Raw genomic sequence first — 16144 nt, 5'->3', positions numbered from 1 at the left:
TTTTTTTTTTTTTTTTTTAACTGGCTTCTTGATGAAGGAAACCAATTGTAACTCCAAGTAAAATCCATTTGCATTTCTATGGACAAGAATAATCTGCATTCCTTGCAGTTAATTTACAGAGCTGTGAAATAACTAAAAAGTAATGAAAGGCACAGATAACCCAGAAGAGTGTGCTAATAATCTTCTTGCCCTTTTCCAGTCCTTTCACAAATTTTCCTGACAGCAACAAGAGATCTATTGTGGACAATCCAAGTTTGAGACGCCATTTGTATGTCCAACTGGAGATGTTAAAAATTCAGTTAGATGTACAAGTTCGCAGTACCGAGGCTAAGTATTATGTTTCACCTCTTTTTAAAAATGTTTTTATAGGGGCGCCTGGGTGGCGCAGTCGGTTGAGCGTCCGACTTCAGCCAGGTCATGATCTCACGGTCTGTGAGTTCGAGCCCCGCGTCAGGCTCTGGGCTAATGGCTCAGAGCCTGGAGCCTGTTTCTGATTCTGTGTCTCCCTCTCTCTCTGCCCCTCCCCCATTCATGCTCTGTCTCTCTCTGTCCCAAAAAATAAATAAACGTTGAAAAAAAAATTTTTAAAAAAAAGAAATCTGTTTTTATAGAGTAAAGTACATTGCATGTCTTGGTGAAAAATACGGGCTTTGGAGGCAGATTGCTTAAGTTTGAATCCCATTTTGAGTACTCTGACTTAATGCAAATTAGTTAACCAGGTCTTGCCTGTTTTCTTAACTATAAAATGTGAGTGCCAATAGCTACCCTATAGGGATGTTAGGAAGATGAAATGAGTGAACATTTGTAGCACTTGTTAAGTGATCAACAGGTTAGTGGATACTGATATAAAAAAGTATAAGCTACATTTGCAGAACAATTATTTTTTTTCTTTTTAGTGGCACACTGTGCATCTTCTCGACAAATCATTTCACACTGGAAGAATTGTACGAGGCATGATTGTCCTGTGTGTCTCCCCCTTAAAAATGCTGGAGATAAGAGAAATCAACAGTGTAAGCGATTAAGTCTTTTAAAGCTTTTATTTATTTATTACTTATTTTATTTATTTATTATTTTATTTATTCTCGGTGCAGTTTGGTGGGATTTAGACTAAGTGCTTCTTGATTATTTGAAGTTCTGTGACTGCCCTGTGCTGTCATACTAGGTTGTTTCCACTCCCATTAACTTCATATTAATGAGTTTAGGATTGAACTGCTTATTACCTAAAGTAAGATCCAGAAACTTTTTAAATAATTATTCTGTATAAAAAGGGTGAATTAATGCTCCATTTTTACATTCATGAAAGCTTAAAAGATCATTGCTTTGACATTGGGCAAGTTACTCTTTTATACCTGTGGTATAAATATTTAGATACTTTGAAGTTATTTAAAGAGAAAGGGAAAAAGTTTGAAATTATTTTTAGAAGTCTAGGATGATGAGCTTTTCTGAGATAAAGACAAAAGTAGAAAGATCTAAGTGTAGCTACCATACCTCTCTAGAAACAAAATATTAAGCATTTGTGGTGAATGACAGATTTGGAAACGTGCAACATGTGAAGAAGGAATTAAATGCCATAAATTAATTAAGAAATCATAAATAGCCCAGTAGAAAATTGGGGTAAGGAAATAGGTCAGTAGAGGGAGGACATTCTCACCACTTGAGCAGAAATGCTACCTGGTATTGGCATTTGTATGGTTCTGAGTCATTCATACATAGTTGGTGGGAACACTGATACAGCCTGTAGGTAGGCTTTTGGGTACTCTGGATCAAAAGCCTTTCATGCCAGTGATAGTGATCCCCTTTGACCATTCAGTTCTGCATCTAGACATTTATTTCAGGGAAATAACAGGAAACAAGATGCATGTTGTTTCATAATGAGATGTTTCATAATCACGTAACAATTTTGTGTCTTCTAAATTCATTCAGATAGGTTAGTCTATTTTTCTCACATCTTTAACGTTGTAATCCCATCTCTTTTGTCTTCTCTAGCAATTCTGACTGGAGCACCAGTTGGACTTGGAAATACTAGCTCTCTAGGGGTGGGTCAGCAGTCTACCCCCAGCCTAAGCACTGTCAGTCAGATTGATCCCAGCTCTATAGAAAGGGCCTATGCAGCTCTTGGGCTGCCCTATCAAGTAAATCAGATGCCGACGCAACCCCAGGTGCAAGCAAAGAACCAGCAGACTCAGCAGTCTGGCCAGTCTCCCCAAGGCATGCGGCCCATGAGCAACATGAGTAAGTTTGTGTCTTCCCTTGTGACAGATGTGATGTTGGTTATGTGTATACATGCCATGTAATTTGCAGAATTATCTTCTTGGTTTATTTTGGTCTGTGTGTGTGTGTGTGTCTCCCCATCTCTTAATTTTTTTGTTACATGATTAATTTCTTGGAGTAATTTTTTAAAGATTGTAGTGTAAAGGTCTCATCATAATCTATATACCAGAGGCAGCTGCTTGTCCTTGTTGATGATTTCTTCCATAACTTTCTAGAAAACAGTCTGGTACTGAGTAATGCATCATACTTTTTCCTATGAAGTCCATTGTCATCCTCTGGATAATATTTGCAATAGCCTTTAGTTTCTGCCCATTATTGTTTGATTCTAAATGAGAAAGCAAAATTGAGCGTGCTACTCTTACAGAAATGTAATCTTGTTGATTTTTGTTGGTTTTAACTTGAATGTATTACAGTTTCTTGACAAGCAGTGCTAACTTGTTAAATAATCATTGAGTGAGGAGATTATTAAAAAACTAGACCAGAAACTGGGATGAAGAGCTAATCCTACCCTTTCAGGCTAGTTTTCAAATTCTTACGTATTCAAGTACATGAAAAGGGGTCAAAAATAGAGATCTGAGGACTTCCTTCCCCTGCCCCTTCACCTTTTTTTTACTTAAGATTGCTTATTTTCTTCTCTCTTTCCGTGTTACCCAAAAAGTTACCCAGACTCTTCCTTGAGTTTTAGGATCTTGACCCAGTGCAGTTTTCTACCCCTGGATTTTCATTTTTGTAACTGGTTATTTCCTGTTAATTTTTCAAACTTCTGTTTTAATTCCTAATTTTGTTCTTTTTGTCTCCTTTGTATCATCTGTGTATGTACATTTGTATATAGCCACAAAATTGTTTAAAAGTTAGTTTCTTGAGATATCTTTTTCCCTTTTTTTGTGTCTTTATTTTAGGATTAAAAATTAATCTAAAGTTTCCATTTATTTCTTGTTAATTCAATCAGTGGTGCCTTTTTAGTGATAATCATTGTGAACCAAAACTTCTAGATACCTCATTTATTTCTTTTGTTGTATTCAATCGCATATTAAAAACTAATATGAATACACTCTCTTTCTGGCATGTTATATATAGCCTCATGCTTTCTATTCATCAGGCCCAACCCAGATAGGCAAAGACTTACATATGAAGTGTTTTTTCTTTCATATGAAAGCCCTTTTATTTATGTTATTTTTATTTATTTTTTATTTATTTTTGAAAGAGCAAGCAAGCGAGCGCCCATCAGTAGGGTAGAGGCAGAGAGACAGAGGGATATAGGAAACTAGAGAATCCCAAGCCACCTCTGCACTGTCAGCACAGAGCCCAGTATGGGGCACAAACTCACAGACCGTGAGATCATGACTTGAGCTGAAATCAGTCAATCAAGTTGGATGCTTAACCTACCAAGCCACCCAGGCGCCCCATATATAAAAGCCCTTTTAAAAATAATCTTGTGGGGTGCCTGTGTGGCTCAGTCGGTTAAGCATCCGACTTCAGCTCAGGTCATAATCTCACAGTTTGTGGGTTCAACCCCGCATCAGGCTCTGTGCTGACAGCTCAGAGCCTGGAGCCTGCTTCGGATTCTGTGTCTCCCCCTCTCTCTCTGCCCCTCCCTTGCTCTCTCTCTCTCTCTCTCTCTCTTTTCTCAAAAATAAACACTAAAAAAAATTTTTTTTTAATAATCTTGTGTGTTTATGTTGAAGGGTGCGCCCTCTGTTTTCATATTTTTGAGTTCCCTAAAACTTAGAGAGTAAAAGAACTGAATATCAAAATGGAATCACCATGATTAGGACATGTAATTTTCTCCCCAGTCTTTAAGAGAGTTTTAAAAAAGTATTTTATTGCATATTATGAATGTGGGACTGCTTTTTCACTTCACACCAAAATCGTATGAAATTAGTTTTAACCAAACTTTATACTTGTGAGTGATGTTTGCACTAAAGGTTATTACTATAAATTGTTTTATTGGGTATTTAAAGTGATCTTAGGGGCGCCTGGGTGGCGCAGTCGGTTAAGCGTCCGACTTCAGCCAGGTCATGATCTCGCGGTCCTTGAGTTCGAGCCCCGCGTCGGGCTCTGGGCTGATGGCTCAGAGCCTGGAGCCTGTTTCCGAATCTGTGTCTCCCTCTCTCTCTGCCCCTCCCCCGTTCATGCTCTGTCTCTCTCTGTCCCAAAAATAAACGTTGAAAAAAAAAAAATTTATAAAGTGATCCTTTAAGGCTTCTGTTATTATTAGAGTTTTATAATGGATTTTACTTAGGAATATAAAAATTTTGATGATGATCAGAAATGTAACTCAAGTTGCATCTTGGCCTTAGCCTAGTGCCATATTATCAAAGAAATACATGGTTCAATACTCAAATTAGCGTTAACTGTATTTTCTTAATTTTTGATGTGTCATGATTTTAAAATACTAAAACAAGCTTTTTTCACTTCTGTTTTCTTCCACTAATGGTGTTTATTTTAGGATATTTTAGGTTCCAACCTGATGTGGTAGACTATATCCACAAACGGGACTATGTTGTGTCCCCTAGCAGTGTAAGATTTTTATCACATTTGTAAACAAAAGCAATTTACTTGAGTATATTTCCATGTACTCAGCAACGTAAAATGTTTATCTTTTATGTTTTGCAAAGATTGGACTCCCAAATGGTTAGTGCTATATATATATATATATATATATATATATATATACATATATATATATATATATACGCGCACACACACAAACGTGTATATACATATATATATATATACATACACACACATATATATACACACACATACGTTTTTTTTAAGTTCATTTATTTATTTTCATTTATCTAAATGAACTTTAAATAAGTTCATTTATTTATTTTCAAAAGAGAGCACAAGCAAGAGAGGGGCAGAGAGAGAGGGAGACACAGTATCTGAAGCAAGTTCTATGCTCCATGCCATTAGCATGGAGCCCCACATCAGGCTCCATCCCATGAACTGTGAGATTATGACCTAAGCTGAAGTCAGACGCTTCACAGAGCCACCCAGGCACCCCTGTTTATTTATTTTTGAGAGAGACAGAGCATGAGTGGGGAGGGGCAGAGAGAATCCCAAACGGGCTCCATGCTGCCAGTGTAGAGCCCATTGCAGGGCTTGAACCCACGAAACTGTGAGCGAGATCATGACCTTAGCCGAAACCAAGAGTTGGACGCTTAACTGACTGAGCCACCCAGGTGCCCTCACCCATATAATTTTAATGCTAAAGTATTGTTGGGGATCCTACCAAGAGGGCAGATTGGATATATAATTAGAAATTGAGGGGAAAACTTCGTCAGGAAATTTGGAACATAATAACACTTTTTGTGGCGTGCCTGGGTGGCTCAGTTGGTTGAAATCCAAGTCTTGATTCTGGTTCATTATGCATACCTTTTACCTAGATTTATTTATTTTCAACATTTTTGCCACATTTGCTTTATTTCTTCATGTACTCGAGATATCCTGACACTTGACTGCTAGTTTAGCATGTATTTCCTAAGAATAAGGACATTCTTCTCCATAACCACAGTGCTGTTACTGTGCCTACACAATTTAATATTTGTTAATAATGTCATCTAATGTACAGTCTATATTTTAATTTCTCCAATTGTCCCCCACAGTCATTCAGGGCTTTTCCATTCAGTTTGTTACGTGCTTTTTGTCTCTTAATCTAGAAGTCATCTTCCTTCTCTTTGTTCACCACACATTGACTTTCGATGAACACTGTAGATTGTCCTATAATTTGAATTAGTCTTATTGTTTCCTTATAATTAAATCCACACTTGATCTTAGCCAAAAGGCTGAGAAGCGATCCTTATAATTAAATCCAGATTAAACACTCTTGGAATGAATATGCCATGTATGGTTGTGTGTATGTGATCAGGCTTTAATAATTTCAGCATAAAAATGTCTTAGGGTTTTTTATTTGCCTTTAGCTGGCCTATTCTCTTGTTTTATTACTGACCTTCACATTATTGGTTAGCTATCTTTCAACTATGTTATGGAAATTCTGGCCCTATTACTGTCAAGAACTCCTGGGTTTTGTTATGTACTCTCTTCTGAAGGTCTCATATCTCACCTGTTTGGTAGATATGAGTGCTAGTTTGTTTTCCCAGGTTGTTGGATGTTTAGAAAAAGTAGTATTTATGTTAATGGGTCTGTATCATACCATCTTTACCTGAGGTGTGGAGTACTGAATAGGATGAAGTACCCTAAGCAAACATTTATACTAATGCTTATAAGCATACCAAGACCCATTCATAGTAACAACTTGGTAGTATGGATACAACACCCATTGTGGCAGACCTAGCTGTAATGCTGGAACGTTCTCAGTTATAAATTGGAGGTACTTTGATGCGGATATTTGAATAAATGAGAAATAGCATTCATTCAGATATGCCATGTGCTGGGGGCGGGGGTGGGCATAGGAAAGGGGCATGGCCTCTACTTTGAGACCTCTCTAGTTTGGATGGGCATTAAGTAGACAGAACTACAGGATCTGTTAACATATATCAGGTTATAGAGATTCTGTAGCAAGAAGAGAGAATCCTTTCTGGAGCCCTAAATTAGAATTTTTTACTGTAAGACTTCCTTGACTGTTTTTGACCATGTTCTTAATCTTCTAGTACCTACTGAATTCACCTACTCTATAAAGGTCTTATTAGTATGAGATTCCTCCTAGGGCTTAGAAAACAAAAAACACGTGTTTTTTCCCCTAAGTTTGTTTATTTTAAGAGTGGCAGGGGAGGGCAGGGAGAAAATCCCAAGCAGTCTCTGTGCCTTTAGCACAGACTCCCGGGCTCGTGGGATTTGAACTCACGAACCATGAGATCATGACCTGAGCCGAGATCATGACCTGAGCCAAAATCAAGAGTCGGACACTTAACTGACTTGAGCCATCCAGGCACCCCCAAAAATGTATTCTTGATGAGTTTTAGGTGTTAATGATTCCTTTTTTTTCTTTCTGACTTCTTCTCTGGCAGTGCCAATAATTTCTGACTTCCGTCATTTTTTGTATTCTCAAGGGAATGCTCCCTCTTAGGATCTTAAATACAGGCCGGTGTAAGGGTATTCCTTTTCAGGTTATGGTTGAGCCATTTCTTAGAGTCAATGCCAAATATTAGATGAACCTGGAGACTTCAGAGAGAATGTTTTGCTGTTTTCATGTGCCATCAGAAGGCAACGAGATAAGCAAATTGGTGTACATTATAATCAGTTTTTCTTTCACCTCTTCATATGGTTGCCATCAGTAAAGCGAATCAATGTTATAGGTATATAGTTTCGCTAAAAAGGAGTGTTTACACATGGAGTATTTACATTGACAAATACAGAATTAGGAACAATACAATTCTGTTTTTAGAAGACCATTTCCAGTAACTACATTTCAGAGCTAGGCTGATGCTGTCAGAAGCAAATTTGTGCCTTACTATTTAGGAAACGTGAAGGAAAGCAACAGCATTTTTCTCCATTAAATGTTTATAGATCTAGCCAACTGTTGGCATTTTAGTGGGAAGTTTTGTTTGTTTCCTTGTTTTTAACTAACATACCTTGAGAGGTATATTAATAGAATTGTGTATTTTAGAAGAGTTTTTTAACCCATGAAAATCTAGGTTAGTGTCAATATTGCTGTTTTTTGTTTGTAAAGAATTAGACTATTCAATAAAATTGCTAATTGAAGAGGTAATGTACACACATAAAACTATTCAGGGCAGTTTGAAGGAGTATTCAAAATGTTTTACCAAAACACAGTCTTTGATTCCAGTCTCCAGGGATCATCGCACTTAGGTTCCCTATGTCCTCGCGTAAGTTGTGCTTAAGAAAGGACATGTGCATATATAGTTACTTAAACAGTTGCGGTTTTAGGTTTTGCTCATCCAGTTTCTAAATCTTGTCCTTATGGCTTCTGGGTTTTGGGTCTTTGAAAGGATACAAATTTCTTGTGATAAGTTCTTCTAGTACTTTTATAGCTTTTCTTTCTTTTTGGTATTGGTATTTAAAATATTCAATCTCGTTTTTTGTTTTGTCCTAGGTGCTAGTCCTATGGGAGTAAATGGAGGTGTAGGGGTTCAAACATCGAATCTTCTTTCTGACTCAATGTTACATTCAGCCATAAATTCTCAAAAGTAAGTTTTTTTCTTGATATTTGCTCTGTGTCATGTTTCATACTCCTGTTCAAATTCCTTTTCTGTTTTTGTTTTTGTTTTTGTTTTTATTTTTTCCCCCTGATTTGAAGCCATCCTTGATGGATAAAGACAAGTAGTATATTGGAGGCCATACTTTTGGCTTTCTACAATCTTATGTGAAATTGTATCTGGGTGATCAGTACCTTCCCCGAATATAGTAGGAAGTTGCAAGTGTGCAATTGCTTAAAAAATGAGTTTGCTCTATCCCATTGGTAAGAATTAATCCATTACCAGTGATTCCCTGGGATAAGCTGTGTCAAAATAAGTTTAGTCTTACAACATAACACGTAAGTCTTCTAAACCCAAGACTTCCTCCTCCCCTCCACATGATGAAGTGTTGTGGGTTAACTCTGCCTCATACAAATACACACACACACACACACACACACACACACACACACACAATTTCCCCTAGATTTCTTGATGTAAAGAAATTTGTCATAGTATGTTGGACCCATTGTAGTAATCACTGTCAGCTCTGCTTTAAATGAGATCTTTTTTCTCCTGCCTTCTTCACTAAAACTATTTCACAATATCTTTTTAAAGCCCAATGATGAGTGAAAATGCCAGTGTGGCCTCCCTAGGTCCTATGCCAACAGCAGCTCAACCATCTAATACTGGAATTCGGAAACAGTGGCATGAAGATATTACTCAGGATCTTCGAAATCATCTTGTTCACAAACTGTAAGATTATAGGCATGTCTTATTCATAGAGAGTTACCATGTCAACATGGTACCGATCTGCCAGGCACTTAACCACAAGAGGAGTATTATTGATTTTTCTGTAGTCTGGCTATTGCTGCTAATGCTCCTGCTCCTGTGACTGTCTTGCTGCTTGTTCTGCTTCTGAGCCTTTCCACCATCGTTTGTAGGAGTATTATGGCTTTAACAGTGTGTGAACTATTTTACCTAGTGGCAGTTTTCAATATATTATATAAAAATTACTCATTTTAGTGTCACTGCCTTTGCAAAAGTCAAATTTTAAAAGGAAAACCAGGTCTCTCTCAGCTCTTTAGAATATGGTGGTGGCAACACTCTTTTCCTTTATCCCTATTAAAGCTTTTATGATGTTGACAAGTTTAACCTGGTAGAGTGGCTCCTCTCTGGTCTTCTGGCCCTCCGGATGTGCATGTCAGTAGTTGGTGAGATACCTCTGCATTGTTTGTTATGGAGTTGATGGATGCCAGCCATTCAGCCACCCTCTTCTTTAAAGAGGTCTTGGCAGGTGAAGGAGGGGAAAGCGATAGCAGTAAAATGTAATGTGCGCAATATTATAAAAAAAACAGAGCTTGAACCTTGCTCATTGCTATGGAACTTGCACTCTGAGTGACATCCAGCATTTTTCTCCTCGGGGAAAGCAGTCTTTTTTCATTTTTTTCTCCACTTAATAGAAGGGTCTCTTTCAGTCCATCCATATTTTTTATTGGCTTAGAGCTGTGTGGTCTATTTTTTATCTAAACTAATTTTTATATTACATTAGCATACCAGTTACATTTGACTTTCGTTTAGAAATTCAAAATCAGTGGTACCAGAAGTGGAATTTGACAAGAAAACCCTAAGATTTTAATTAAATGAATTAAAAAGGAATAAGCAAAGCAAACTTATTTTGTGATACTCCAGTTGTTTAGCACCTGTTCTCTCATAGCAGACAATGGATTATTTGGGATCGATCATCTGACTTGACATTATATGCTTGCGAAATTTTTACCAACTCAAAATATTCTTCTAAACTTCCATTTATTTCTTCCCCACCTGGTTTTCTTCAAGTCCTACACAAGTGAACACGAAATCTCCAATTAATAAAATTAGAGGCTGGAAAAGTATTGGTCAAATCTTCAGGAACCCTAGTGCCAAACATTTTGTAGGGAACTGTTAGAAAGTAAAAGACACTGAATTTGGCAGAATCGTTATGCATTTCTGCCCCTTCCACTTGAAGTTTTTGGTCTTGAAAGATTTTGTGGTGATTATTAGGTTTTATTAAGCTGAATAAATTGAGAGTAGAAGGATCTGAAGGCCGCTCTACTTAAAACAATGAGAAAGGTCAGGTTTCCTCACTTCCTTTATGCAAATAGCAGAGTATAATTTTTTTTGCTCCTGTGTTAGCGTGACAGGAACCAGAGGGGGTTATTATGGTGTCATTTTTTATGTTCTGATTGGGGAGACCCTTTGTTTATCACAGAGACCATTTCATTTGCTCTGTATCATTTAATATTTGAGCACATCCACCATTTTTTGTTTTACATAATGTGTACATTGCACAGAAATGAGAAAGTACTAACCAGGAAAAAGTTTAAAGTACTGGACGTTTCCATGACGAGAATGAAAAGTTGACATGATATAATAGTGGTAGAATTTTCTGTTTCCAGAGTTCAAGCCATATTTCCTACTCCGGATCCTGCTGCTTTAAAAGACAGACGGATGGAAAACTTGGTTGCATATGCCCGGAAAGTGGAAGGAGACATGTACGAATCTGCAAATAATCGGGTGAGTATCTATTTTTCTACATAAAGTCAGAAATAGACCTATCCTAGTTGTTTGTTTCTTTTCGTAACATGTACAAACAATACCGTACTTTAGAGGATACCCTTCAGCTGTCCTTAGTTTCACTGCACAGTCAAGATAACAAAGCAATTTTCTTCAGGCGTATGTCATCAAGAATCTTACGTTTTTCCTCTTAATAATCCAGTGTACTCGTGTGGCACTTTATCTGGGTTGTCCTTCTGTCAACTTCAAAAGTGGTTGAGCTGTTACCAGCTCTCTGCTATTTTCACTAGAATAATGGTGAATCAGCTGCTTAGTATGTTCATCTCAAGTAGTATTCCATTTTCTCTATATCAGTTGAACATTCTTCTCTAAGTTGGCACTTTTCCAAAATGTAGCATATTCTTTGCATGTGCCATAAATCGCCAGCATATATTTCATTAACCTACTTTGAGAGGTCATGCTTTACTATGTAGCTTCATCACAAAGCTGCTTTTCACATGATGATTCCAAACATGAACTCACATCTGGGATGATCTAAGAAAGCAGATTTTTATGGTGGTTATATCAGAGGAGAGGCGGGGGTGGGGAGGATGGGTGAAATAGATGTTGCGGACTAAGGTATGCACTTGTGATGAGCACCAGGTGACATATGAAGTATTGGATCACTACATTGTACACTTGAAATTAATATAACACTGTATATTAACTAACTGGAATTAAAATAAAAACTTTTAAAAGGGGAATAGATTTTTCCCCTCTTTGGGTTTCTCCTTATATCTGTAAATGAAGCTAATATCTGTTCATTTTTTCTGTTCCCTAATAGTAATTCCTCTTTTTTCCTTATCTGTGTTTTATTTTCAAAATTCAAAAAGGCCGAATACTACCACCTGCTAGCTGAGAAAATCTATAAGATCCAGAAAGAACTAGAAGAAAAACGAAGGACTAGACTACAGAAACAAAACATGCTACCAAGTGCTGCAGGCATGGTACCAGTTTCTATGAATCCAGGGCCTAATATGGGGCAGCCACAACCAGGAATGACTTCCAGTAAGTGCTTTTCATTATAGCTGTTTTGGGGAAGAAAATGGTAATAAAATGTTTTCTAGCCAAAGTCACTAATTTGCATTAGCTTGCATAACTTTTCTAGAGTTTTTGAATGACCCTTTTTTGCCTTTGCAAAGAAAATAATTCAACCCTTCATAAGAGCAGTAATTAAGCAGTATGTTTAAGATTTCTGGTCATAGTGCTTAACGTGTTTTGATCATCTGGCATCATTTTTAGAAGCCTAAGATACTCTTCTCTCTGAGTGAACACCTAGAAAATGGTAGCCTACAGGTTTATATGGACTTATATTTGGTAGGCAGCCAGTGCTGAACAGGTTCAGAGGCCCTACCAGCTTTCATACATCCTAAACAAATTATCAACACTGTGTTCCTTAACATTGTCACGCTTTCTTCTTGATACAATATGTTTGAAGGCTAAGAACTGTTTTTCAGAAGCATTTAATTTTTGTTAATATTTGAGAGACAGAGTGTCAACAGGGCAGGGGCAGAGGGAAAGGGAGACACAGAGTCCACAGCAGGCTACAAGCTCTGAGCCGTAAGCACAGAGCCTGATGCAGGGCTCAAACTCATGAACCGCAAGATCATGACCTGAGCTGAAGTCAGATGCTTAACCGACTGAGCCACCTGGGTGCCGCCCCTAGAAGCATTTAAAAATTCATCTGGAGGGGCGCCTGGGTGGCTCAGTCGGCTGAGTGTCCGACTTCAGCTCGGGTCATGATCTCACAGTTTGTGGGTTTGAGCCCCGTGTCAGGCTCTGTGCTGACAGCTCAGAGCCTGGAGCCTGCTTTAGATTCTGTCTGTCTCTCTCTCTCTCTCTCTCTCTCTCTCTCTCTCTCTCTCTCTCTCACTGCCCCTCCCCTGCTCATGCTGTGTCTCTCAAAAATGAATAAACATTTTAAAAAAATTAATAAAAAATAAAAATTCATCTTGACAGTTTTAGTATTCTGGTATAGCAGCCTTCTCAACTTAGTGAATTAACCAGATAGCCAAGATGATTCTGCATTGCCTTATTCACTGACTGATGACAAGGTTTCAAGCAGTGACATAAGGAGTTAGGTACACAGTGATGAGGAAGAACACAGGCTATATTAAATGATGTGAGAAAGACTATGATAGCAGAAATTCTGTATATCTTGAGTCAGGGAAAGCCGATTACCTGTAGATAGTGCCAGCTGAGTGAATAGGTACCAACTCATGCCAGGATTTTTGGTGGGCTCAAAATTCATCTCCCTCAGGCCTCAAAGTAGTAAAATGGAGAACTGCTAGTTGCCACTTGCCTTTAGTAGCTCCGTTTGTTAACTGCAGTGTTCTCATTGGGCCATGGTGGGAGAAGAATTGAGAAGAGGAACAACATTTCTGGCAGAGAAAGAGTGTACAAGGAGGCCCACTGACAAAGGAAAAGCAGCTGTGTTTTGAGTAGGTAGGAGAGCAGTTGTTCAAAAACAAGAAAGTCAAGAGTGGATTCAGTGCTGATGGTCTAAACCAGGACAGCACCTAAGGTATAGAGACAGGTGGGCAAACCTGAGACACTTGGGTGCAGTAGAGCTTTCTGGAGTTCGTTTTCTGGTAGTTTTTGTCTGGAGAAATTGGAGCCAAGTTTAACGTCTACAGATACTAAATTGTAGTCTCGTGGGGGTGGAAGCAGTGTGGTAGGGGTGCAGGCAGGAACCAATGTTAATGGAACTGAATAGCCCTAAGGATATGTTGACCTTTAGCTTATACTAAATCTGGCCTTTTGTAGAATGATCCCATATGCAAATTGTAGAAGAATGAGAAGTTTTAAATTTTAAGCTAAAAATTGAAAGTAGTACACAGAATGTATACAAGAAAATATAAAATAAAACAAGAAACGTCTTTAGATACTGCCTAGAAGTTTTGAGGGAAAAAAAAAATGACAACAGAAGATACCATAAGTGTAATTAATAGACAAACCAAGGAAAGTATTTTCAGTGTTAAAGGTATAATTTCCTTAGTATATGACTTGGGGGGAAAGATGAAAAATGGGAAAAGGAAAGAACAAGTAAAATCAATATGACCTTTTGGCGTCTCTAAAGGTTAGAGTGGGTGTTAATGACTGTATGGTAACATGGTTCTGGAATATGCTGTTGGTAAGAATTTAAATGTTTTTTGCATTACCTTTCATTACATTTAAAGAATTTAAATGTTTTTTCATTGCCCAGTTGTTACATTTCTAGAAATACAAAGTAATGTACAGTTGCGTAGAAATATTCACAGTAACGTAATTTATACCATTGAAACGTCCAACAGGATGTTTAGAAACATCCTAAAAGTGCCTCCAGTATTGCACTGCTAAAGGAACCAGACACTATACACCAGAATATTTTGAGGCTTCTCCAGAGCATCCCCTTTTTACCCAGGCAGTTGAAAGATTGAACAGATTTAACCAACCATCTGGAACCCTCCACTTAAAGGTGAAGGGCAAGGTGTGGCTGCCAGAGAAACCCCTCTAAGGTAATACCACCTACCCTCTTGAGCACATAGCACACACACACCCTGAGGGGATCGCTCCCTATACAGAGATAAAGGAATTCCTCCTGTGGTCTATGTAGATAATTACAACTGCAAGGGAGAGTTATTACAGAAAAAGGAAATTTTCAAAAGAAAAAATTACTATACACAGACATAAAAAGACAGCAGGGGATGGAAAACGAAATGGGAGAGTTGACTGAGTTTAAAACCAGATTAGCAATAACAAAACAAAGAAGATAAGAATTAAAAAACGGCTTAAAAAGATACTAAATATGAGGTGCCTGGCTAGCTCATTCGGTGCAGCATGTGACTGTTGATCTCAGGGTCATGAGTTTAAGTCCCCACATTGGGTCTTAGATCTTAAATTAAGAAGAAAAAAATCGGGCTCCTGGGTGGCTCAGTCAGTTAAGTGTCTGACTTCAGCTCAAGTGATGATCTCACAGTTCATGAGATCGAGCCCCACATCGGGCTCCATGCAGACAGTTCAGAGCCTAAAGCCTGCTTCAGATTCTGTGTCTCCCTCTCTCTTTCTGCCCTCACCCCTTCGTACTCTGTCTGCCTCTCAAAAATAAACATTTTTTTTAAAAAGTCAGTAGAGAGATGATAGACATATAGAAAAAAATTTGAGAGATTTGGAAACCCAATGTTAGGTACTATTATCCCCATTTTACGAGTAAGAAACTAAGGCATAGAAAGGTTGCCTAACTTGCCATGGTCACACAGTTAGTGAATGGCAGAATCAGGAGTCAACCCCCCCCACCCCCCCGGCATTTTGTCTTCCCAGTCTGCTGTAAATCGTTCAGATATGTTAAATAAAGAAAATTGTAATTAAAAAGTAATAGAAGAAAGTTTTCTTGAAAGAAAAGACAATTGCCCAACCAAACCTAGCTCATCACTATTTTAAAGTAGATGATGAAACATCCAGAAAATAAAATCAAACTATAAAGAAAAGGAATGATTAATTTCATTAGGTTAAAAAGCCCAAAATGCACCATAAGGAAGAAACTAGTTTAATAAGGTAAACATATATGCACCCCCATGTTCATTGCAGCATTATTTACAATAGCCAAGATATATCCATCGATCAAGAAATCGACACACACACACACACACACACACACACCCAGAGTACTATTCAGTCATAAAAAAGAAGTAAGTCTTGCCATTTGTGACATGGATGGAATTTTTTTTCTTATTATTATTTTTTTAACGTTTATTTATTTTTGAGACAGAGAGAGACAGAGTATGAGCGGGGGAGGGGCAGAGAGAGAGGGAGACACAGAATCTGAAACAGGCTCCAGGCTCTGAGCTGTCAGCACAGAGCCCGACGCGGGGCTTGAACTCACGGACCGCAAGATCATGACCTGAGACGAAGTCGGCCGCTTAACCGACTGAGCCACCCAGGCGCCCCAACATGGATGAAATTTGAGAGCATTATGCTAAGTGAAATCAGTCAAAAAGACATAGCATATGATTTCCCTAGAATTTGGAATCTTAAAAAAAATGAGTTTCTAGATAGATAACAGTTTGGTGGTTGCCAGAGGCAGGGGCGGGGAGGGATGGCAGTGGTATGGGGTGGCTGAAATATGTAAAAGAGATCAAAAGGTTCAAACTTGCAGTTATAAATAACTCCTGAGGATGTGTAATATTCAACATGGT

The 16144-nt window shown here is 38.1% G+C and overlaps 1 protein-coding gene across 2 annotated transcripts in view; it reads left to right on the top strand.

The window, feature by feature from the left end:
- Window positions 1–16144, top strand: part of EP300 (EP300 lysine acetyltransferase) — an 84059-nt gene that overhangs the window by 32010 nt on the left and 35905 nt on the right. For both annotated transcript variants that reach the window (XM_040490730.1, XM_040490729.1), the window contains exons 5-10: window positions 897–1010; window positions 1987–2232; window positions 8294–8387; window positions 8994–9131; window positions 10814–10931; window positions 11804–11978. In XM_040490730.1, coding sequence (XP_040346664.1) covers window positions 897–1010; window positions 1987–2232; window positions 8294–8387; window positions 8994–9131; window positions 10814–10931; window positions 11804–11978 — 885 coding nt within the window. The remainder of the gene's footprint in view (window positions 1–896; window positions 1011–1986; window positions 2233–8293; window positions 8388–8993; window positions 9132–10813; window positions 10932–11803; window positions 11979–16144) is intronic.

This window comes from Herpailurus yagouaroundi, unplaced genomic scaffold (assembly GCF_014898765.1).
Source record: "Herpailurus yagouaroundi ecotype Mexico unplaced genomic scaffold, PumYag 182, whole genome shotgun sequence".
Classification (NCBI taxonomy): Eukaryota; Metazoa; Chordata; class Mammalia; order Carnivora; family Felidae; genus Herpailurus; species Herpailurus yagouaroundi.
This window is presented reverse-complemented; position numbering and strand designations above follow the sequence as displayed.